This window comes from Grammomys surdaster, unplaced genomic scaffold, assembly GCF_004785775.1.
Source record: "Grammomys surdaster isolate TR1022 unplaced genomic scaffold, NIH_TR_1.0 125919, whole genome shotgun sequence".
NCBI lineage: Eukaryota > Metazoa > Chordata > Mammalia > Rodentia > Muridae > Grammomys > Grammomys surdaster.
In genome coordinates, this window is record NW_021620743.1 from 695387 (window position 1) to 704126 (window position 8740).

Consider the following 8740-nt stretch of genomic DNA (forward strand, 5'->3'; position numbering starts at 1 on the left):
TTGCATTTTGCATTTTCTTTGATAGTTGTGTCAATATTTTCTAAGGTATCTTCTGCACCTAAGATTCTTTCTTCTATCTCTTGTATTCTGTTGGTGATGCTTGTGTCTATGACTCCTGATTTCTTTCTTAGGTTTTCTATCTCCAGGATAGTCTCCTTTTGTGATTTCTTTATTGTTTTTACTTCCATTTTTATGTCCTGGATGGTTTTGTTCAATTCCTTCATGTGTTTTGTTTGTGTTTTCTTGTAATTCTTTAAAGGATTTTTGTGTTTCTTTAAGGACTTCATCCTGTTTTCCTGTGTTCTCCTCAAGTTTTTTGATAGTGTTATTTATTTCCTTCTTGTAGTCCTCTAGCATCATCATTAGAAGTGATTTTAGATCTGGTTCTTGTTTTCCTGCTGATATGGGGAGTACAGGACTTTCTAATGTGGGAGAACTAGGTTCTGCTGATGGCAAGTACCTTGGGTTGCTGGTGCTTGTGTTCTTGCGCTTGCCTTTCGCCATCTGGATCACCTTTGTGCTATCTGTGCTGTCTTTGACTGGGGCCTGTCTTTCCTATTATCTAGTTTGTGTCAGAACTTTTTGGGATGGGTTTTGCTACTGAGGTTAGAGCTGAGGCCCAAGATGTGCTCTGTGCTCAGGTGGAAACCAGAAGGGGCCCGGGCTCTGGGTCAGGAGTGGATTCCTGGGTCCCAGTGGGTCCCGTTTGCTCCCTGATTGGGGGCAAGTATTGCCACCTCCTAGCCTAAGATACTGCTTGAGTTAGAGCTACTGAGAGCCCCCACTTCCTCTGGCTTCTGTGAGATTGGGTGCAGAGCTGACTCCTGGGATCTGCTCGGGCTCAGACAGGAAGGAACCTGCTCCCCCGGCCAGGAGTGAGTTCCTGGGTACCAGTGGGTCCTGGTTGCTCCCTGTTTGGGAGCAAGTATTGCCACCTCCTAGCCTAAGATACTGCTTGAGTTAGAGCTACTGAGAGCCCCCATTTCCTCTGGCTTCTGTGAGATTGGGTGCAGAGCTGACTCCCGGGATCTGCGAGTGCTTGGGCCCAGACCGGATGGAGTCCATGCTCCGGGCCAGGGGTGAATTCCTGGGTCCCAGTGGGTCCCAGTTGCTCCCTGTTTGGGACAAGTGCTGCTTTTTCCTTACCTGGGATGCTGCCTGAGTTAAAGCTTCTAGGAGTCCCTCTTTCTCTCGGTTTTCTGGGGTTGGGTACAGAGCTGCCACCTGTGACCTGCTGTATGCTCGGGCCCAGTCCCAGTCAGCTCTCTTAATAGTTTGTCAGCCCATTCCTCTTCCCCTTTGTCTCCAAAAGGATGTCTCCAGCTCCTCACCCCAACCCAACCCCCACCAGACCTACCCACTCCCTGGGGCCTCAAGTCTCTCAAAGGTTAGGTGCATCTTCCTTCACTGAGGCCAAACCAGGCAGTCTCTGCTGTATATGTGTTGGAGGCCTCGTACCAGCTAGAATATGCTACCTGGTTGGTGACTCAGTGTCTGAAAGTTCTCAGAGGTCTGGGTAAGTTGAGACTCCTGGTCTTCCTATGGAGTCACCCTACTCCTCAGCTTCTTACAGCTTCTCCCTAACTCAATCACAGGGGTCACCAACTTCAGTCCATTAGTTGGGTGTAAGTATCTGTGTCTGTCTAAGTCAGCTGCTGACTTAGGTTGGGCCTCTCAGAGGACAGCATATCATAGCATCAGTAATATGAGTTTCATCATTAAATTATGTATTTGTACTCTTTCTGACTTTTTTAATGTAGGCACTCAGAACTATAAATTTTCCTAATAGAACTGCTTTCAATGTGTCCATGCATTTTGTTGTGTTGTGTTTTATGTACATTTTTTTCCAGGAAGATTTTCTTTCTTGATTTTTTCTTTGACTCATTCATTATTCAGTAATAAGTTGTTTAATTTACATGACTTTGTTTATTTTACCAGTGGTTGTTTTTGCTGTCAACGTAAGTTTTACTGTGGACAGATAGGATACTAGGAGTGATTTAAAACTTTCTGAATTTGTAAAGATTTGTTTTGTGTCGCAGATATGATCTATTTTACAAAAACTCTCATGTGTTGCTGAGTAGAATGTGTATTCTTTGGTACTTGGGTGGCTATTCTGCAGAGATCTGTTAAGTGCATATGATGTATGATGTCAATTAATTCTGGTGTTTAGTTTTTGTCCAGGTGGCCTGTCTATTAGGGAAAGTGGGATATTGAAATCCCCTTATATTGGTGGGTTTATGTTCATCTGTGTCTCTAAATCCAATAGTAGAATTTTTATAAAATTGGGAGCCCCACAGTGTGATGCATATATGTTTAGGATACTAATATTTTCTTCTCTTGATTGGGATGAAGTGTCTTTATCTCTTCTGATTAGTTTTAGTTTGAAATCCATTTTGTCACATTCTGGGAATAGAAAACCCTGCTTGTTCTCTGGTCTCTTTTGAACCAAGTACTTTTGTTTCTCCTTTTACTCTAAGGTTGTGTCTGTCCTTACAACAAAGGTGCATTTATTGTAAGCAACAGATTACAATAATGGATTTTGTTTCTTGATCCATTCAGGCAGTCTGTGTCTTTTGATTAGAGAACTGAAGCCATTGATATTTATGATGATTTGAATGATTGCCTCATATGCTTGAATGTTTAGTCACCAGGGAGTAGAACTGTTTGAAAAGGATTAGAAGGTATGGCTTTGTTGGAGTAGGTGTAGTCTTATTGAAGGAGGCGTGTCATTTGGAGTGGGCTTTGAGGTTTCCAAAGCCAATACCATGCCCAATCTCTTTTCTTGCCTGATGCTGAAGACCAGAATATAAAGTTCTCAGATACTATCCCATAGCCATGCCTGTCTCCTTCCTGCCATGATGACCATGGACTAATTCCCTCAAAGTGCAAACAAGCTCCCAAATTAAATGTTGGCTTTTATAAGAGTTGGATTGATTATGGTGTATTTTCACAGCAATAGAGCACTGACTAAGACAATATTTAAAGTTATCTAAATGATGTTAATTGTGGTCACTGCATTGTTTATTTTTGGAGGCTTTGTGGGGTTTTTTTCCTAGTTTCTCAGCTATATCCATTCCTCTCTTCAGCACTAAATTCTGCTTCCTGTACTTTCTTAAGATTTGGTTTGTTTGATATAAGTTTTTTAGACTGTTTATGTCATGGACGTTTTTCTTTCTCCTTCAATTACTGAGGATAGTTTGCTAGCTATATTAATCTATGCTGGCCACCATAGTCTTTTTGGACTTAGAATACATTTGTCCAGACTCTTCTGGCTTTCAAATTTTCAATGAGAATTCAGCTGTTATTCTGATAAATTTTCTCTCTTTTTTATTGGTTATTTTATTTATCTACATTTCAAATGTTATCCCCCTTCCAAGTTTCCCCTCCACAAACCCCCATCCCATCTCCCATTCCCCCTGCTTATATGAAGGTGCTCCCTCACCACCCACTCACTTCAACCTACCCTAGCATTCCTGTATGTTGGGGCATCAAGTCTCCACAGGACCAAGGGCCTCCCCCACAATTGATGCCCAACAAGGCCATCCTCTACTACATAAACAGCTGGAACCAAGGGTTCCTCCATGTGTACTCTTTAGTTTGCGGTTTAGTCCTTGGGAACTCTGGGGGTCTGGTTGCTTGATTATGTTGTTCTTCCTATGGGGCTGCAAATCCCTTCAGCTTCTTTCGTCCTCCTTCTAACTCCTCCATTGTGGTCCCTGTACTCAGTCCAATGGTTGGCTACAAGCATCCATATCTGTATTTGTCAGGTTCTGGCTTGCATTTTTTCTCTTACAGTTTTCAATACACTTTCTGTGTTATGCATATTTAGTGTTTTAACTATGATGTGCTGTGGGAAATTTATTTTCAGGTCTTCTCTATTTGATGTTCTGTGTGTTTCTTGTATGGGTGTATCTTTCCTTAGTTTAGGAAATTTTTCTCCAATAATCTTGCTAAATGTCTGGATTAATACCATTGGCTTTGGGGGTCTTTCTCCCTCATCTATACCTATAATTTAAAGGTTTGAGGTTTTTTTCATGGCATCTCATATTTATTATATATGCTTTCCTGTAGTTATTTCTTAATTTTTTCATATTTCTTTCCTATTTTATCTAGAACCCCTATTTTACCTTCAAGTCCTGGTTTTCTATATTCTGGTTGATTTGTTCTACTTGTAAGGTTTTCCTTTGAGTTTTCTATCTTAATTAATGAGTTTTTCACTCCCATCTTCATTTCAGATTGTGTCCTCCTGAGTGTTTCTATCTCCTTATTAAATTGCATAAATTCAATTACATAGTCCTAGATTTTCATCAATTTCTGTCATTTTTATGTTTGTGGTTTCTTGGACATCACTCTAGCATTTCTTTTTTCTTTAAGAATTTTCTCCTTAATTTCATTAAGATGTCTCTTTGTGTCCTCTTTAAACTCCTTGAATTCTTTGATGAAGTTTATGATTGTTCTTTTAAATTCTGTTTCCTAGAGTTCATCTATATAACTCTCATTTGTAAACATGTCTACATGACTAGGAAGATTTGGAGAGAATATACTGGCTTGATTTTTCATGTAGTTGGTAATCTTGCAGTGTGATCGGGCATGTAGACTTTCATTGTTAGTTATTATGTTGTATTTTTTTTGTAGACAGAGCAGGTTGTGGGAGATAATCTGTAGGTGTTGGCTGGGTCTAGAGGTTAGAAGTACCTTGAGAAAGGATTGAGTTGGAATATAAGATGTGCTTCCTATTCCAAGCTTGGAGTAGCAGGGGATAGATCTATCTGGGTGGGAAAGTTCCATTTCACAATAGAGAGCCATGTGGTTTGGAAAATATGTAGTAAGGATCCTGGTTCCAAGACTAGAGCTCCTTTTCCATGTATGAAAGGAAAGCCAGACTAAGCTGGTATACTAGTTATGGGATCTAGATTGGTGATTTGTAGTAAAGGTATATCTAGGGATATCAGGAATACTCACAAGGCTAAACCTTGGTGAAGGATATGGGAGCCTGGAGTCTAGATACCAAGTGATGTGGTGAAGGAAGCACAGAAGGTGCATATGGGTGGTTCCAAGTATAGCAAGGCCTAGTGGAAGCCTAGAGTTTGGCTGTTGCAGAGGCCTAGGTGACCAGACTAGGGTGGAAAACTTGGTATGGCAACCCTGGCAGGTTGTGGGAATACAAGGATGATATATGTATGGTGAGAGGTACTCACCATGCTAGACACTAGAGGAGAATATGAAAAATCTGAGTATTTATAGAGTGGTGAAAATGGTGGAAAAATATATGTTTTTTTCTTACAGAATATGCACTTAAAAATACTTCTCAAGATTTTTATAAAACTAACCTTGTATTTATCTGGGGAAAGGGATACATGTATGTCACAGGGCAGGAGTAGATCTGAGAGAGCAACTTTCCAGTGTTAGTTCTCCCTTTCCATCATGTGGAATCTGGGGATCAAACTCAGGTCATCAGATTTGGTGGCAATCGCTTTTATGTCTCACTGCTTTTATCTACAGCATCAAATAACTGAAATAAGTCCAATGTCCACCAATGAAAACATTTTTATTTACTGTGATGTATTCCTGCAATGGCACACCATTTAATAAAGAGAATAAAAAATTATTATAAATCCACAACACAAATGAGTTTCAAAAACATTAAAATCAGAGAAAAAAGGACAAATTCAAAAGAGTGCAACCACAGTGCTAGTATTTATATGAACACAGCAAGACTCAACTAATATATGATGATATAAGTTAGAACAGCAGCTTCTGTTGGGTGAGGAGGAAGTTGTATGAATGAAAGGACACAAGAAAGGCTTCCATGTCTTCTCACAAATGCCAAGGAAACAGTGTGTACATTTGTCAAAAACAAATCATTCAATCATTGAGAATTATTCATTGTGAATGAAGCTTGAGCACCCATATTAGGACATGAGGTAAACACAAAAATGAAAGTGCTTGGTGATAGACAAACATGACAGAGAATGGTTCTACCATGAATCACTTACTTCTGCACTTCTCTCTTATTTCTGATTCTGCTTTTTGCAACCAAAACCTAATATAAATGACATTTAAATCTCTAAACCTCTGCATTCAGAATGATTAATTACTACTTTATTAACATTATAGAATTTCTTTGAAGATTTTAAGAAATAATGAATATGAAAAGGCTTTGAAATATGCAAAAGCTATTTGCTCAAATAGAATGTGCATCAACCATTCCAATGACAAATTCAAATAAGGATGAGGGGCATCCCTATGCAGTTTGTAAAGTTGATACCTTTTCATTGCAAGATAGTATTAGCACCACTGTAACAGCTGTAGCTCAACTAAGAGAACTTCTAAGAAAATTCTTCCTTGGTTCCTGGTATCCTTCTACTGACCCAATCCACTTACAAATGATGAATAAATATTATATCACATTGATGTCTGTATTCATTGTGTAGCTTAGTTCCTATTGTGTGTGATTTATCATGTAATGTTACTTGAAGAAAATAAAAACGCAGATGAAGAGAATGAAGTACAGGCTGCTCATCCAATCTGGTCAGCCTAAGGAGTAAATACATGTGTACAATCAGGAAAGGAGTTCTGGGACTTCTTCTACAATTTAAGAGAAACAAGGCAAAATATGTACTTCTGCCATTGGATGCCAAGATCAGAAGAAAAATGAATAAAGCTAAGGCCACAAAGATGATAGATACCAGGATAGGATTCCCTCTGTGAACTGGGGTTCTCCAGAAAAAGGCAGATTGTATTTAAGATTCTAAAATCCTGCCTGATTAGAATTTCACAATTATGGAGAGTTGGGATGTGATATATCTATGACAAATTATTGTGGATTAACTTTAGAGTCATGAACAGCTATCCATTGTTTACCTCTGTACCTAATCTAATATTCTTGTGACGATTGCATGAATCTTTGGGGAATGTATTAAGTTAACAGACCACCATCTTCACCAACTCAAAAACTAAGAATGCATATATCATCTGAAGGCAAGATCAGAGATTCCCTCAACACTGACCCATAACCTATCAACCTGATGTTCTTACCAATATATTTTTAAAGTGCCTTGATTTATTACTTTTGTTTTCTATGAACCTGTTACCACAGTGAAACATGGTATTTGGTGTAACCTAAATCTACATTCTCACACTTTACTCATATTGGCTGAAGAATAAATTATTTCATTCCTTTCAACGTGAGAACTTTATATCCACAAATTCCAGAAGTTCTAATCCTAAATCTTACACACTATAGATCACAGGAAAAGAGATGTAAAATAGTCCAATTTGAACATACTCCAAAATACTGATACCTATGACATGATGGAAATCAAATTAAACAAAGACCATGAGCATGTAGATTTAAATCTGTCCCTTCTCTGATGATTAGAATCAGATTCAAGTTCTAGTCAGAGTAGTCATGCTGTTGATTGTTTCATACCATTAATTTTATCACAGACTTGAGCTCACTTTTTTCCCCCACAAATTTCTCACAGCATTTTTCACCTCTGCATTTCTGAGTGTGTAGATGATGGGGTTCAGCATGGGGGTGATGACTGTGTAGAACACAGCCACAAGCTTGTCTTCAGTGTAGGTGGAGGCAGGTCTCAAATAGAGGAAGATGGCGGGTCCAAAGAACAAGACAACCACCATGATGTGAGATGCACAGGTAGACAGAGCCTTACGCCTCCCCTCAGCAGAATGGTTCCTCAAGTTATACAGGATAACAACATAAGAGGACACCAAGAAAAGGAAGGAAAATACAGAAAATAATCCACTGTTAACAAACATAATAACCCCTACCACAAAAGTGTCAGTGCAGGCCAATTTAAATAAGGGATGGAGGTCACAAAAGTAGTGGTCAATCACATTGGGACCACAGAAAGGCAAAGGGATAGTGATGAAAATCTGAATTATAGAATGAAAGAATCCCCCCACCCAGGAACCAGCCACCAGGCGGTGACATGTGGGCCTACTCATGATAGTTGTGTAGTAAAGAGGTTTGCAGATGGCCACATAGCGGTCATAAGCCATCACTGTAAGCAAGAGAATCTCAGTGACCCCAAAGAAGTGGAAGAAGAAAATCTGAGCCAGGCAGCCCTTCAGAGAGATGGTTTTAATCTTGTTAAGTAAGTCAGTGATGAACTTAGGGACAACAGTAGAAGAGTAGAGGATCTCCACCAAGGACAAGTAGCTGAGGAAGAAATACATGGGGGAATACAGACTCTTACTGATGTTGACTGTCACAACAATGAGGCCATTGCCCAGCACTGTGGCCAGGTACACAGGAAGAAACAGCACAAAGCACACCTTCTGCACCTCTGGATCCTGAAAAAGGCCAGTGATGATCAACTCAGTCACATTTACACTAGCCATGAGTTCAGTTCAAGTGTGCTGGATACTAGCAGTCAAGGGACCTGAAATAAAACAAGCAATAACTGTGACACTATTTACATTGTGTATTTTAGGAAGAATATTGCTGTGTTGCAGAAACAAGAAAAATAGCCTTAAAAAAGAAAGAGAAGTCAGACATTGATAGAAGCTAAAAGAAATTGACTCAAAAGGCTAATGCTTTTAAAGAAACCTTATTCAGCAGCAAATTACAATGAAATCCAATGGCACAAAAAGCAATGTGCTTAAATTCAGTATGGCATGAGCTATGAAATAAGAATGGTAATTTGGTACAAGGCTTTAAAATTACCAGGAATATCCATTCAACTAATAAATCAAGTTGCTGAATAGGGAAACA

The 8740-nt window shown here is 39.3% G+C and overlaps 1 protein-coding gene across 1 annotated transcript; it reads right to left on the reverse strand.

Moving 5' to 3' along the window:
- Positions 1-7443: 7443 nt before the first annotated feature.
- On the reverse strand, positions 7444-8367 carry LOC114608520 (olfactory receptor 4B1-like). The gene has a single exon (XM_028752484.1). The coding sequence runs from the start codon at positions 8365-8367 to the stop codon at positions 7444-7446; it is 924 nt and encodes a 307-aa protein (XP_028608317.1).
- Positions 8368-8740: the final 373 nt, after the last annotated feature.

Coding starts and splice junctions, on each gene's coding strand:
- LOC114608520 (XM_028752484.1), bottom strand. CDS start 8,367: ATGGCTAGTGTAAATGTGACTGAGTTGATCATCACTGGCCTTTTTCAG.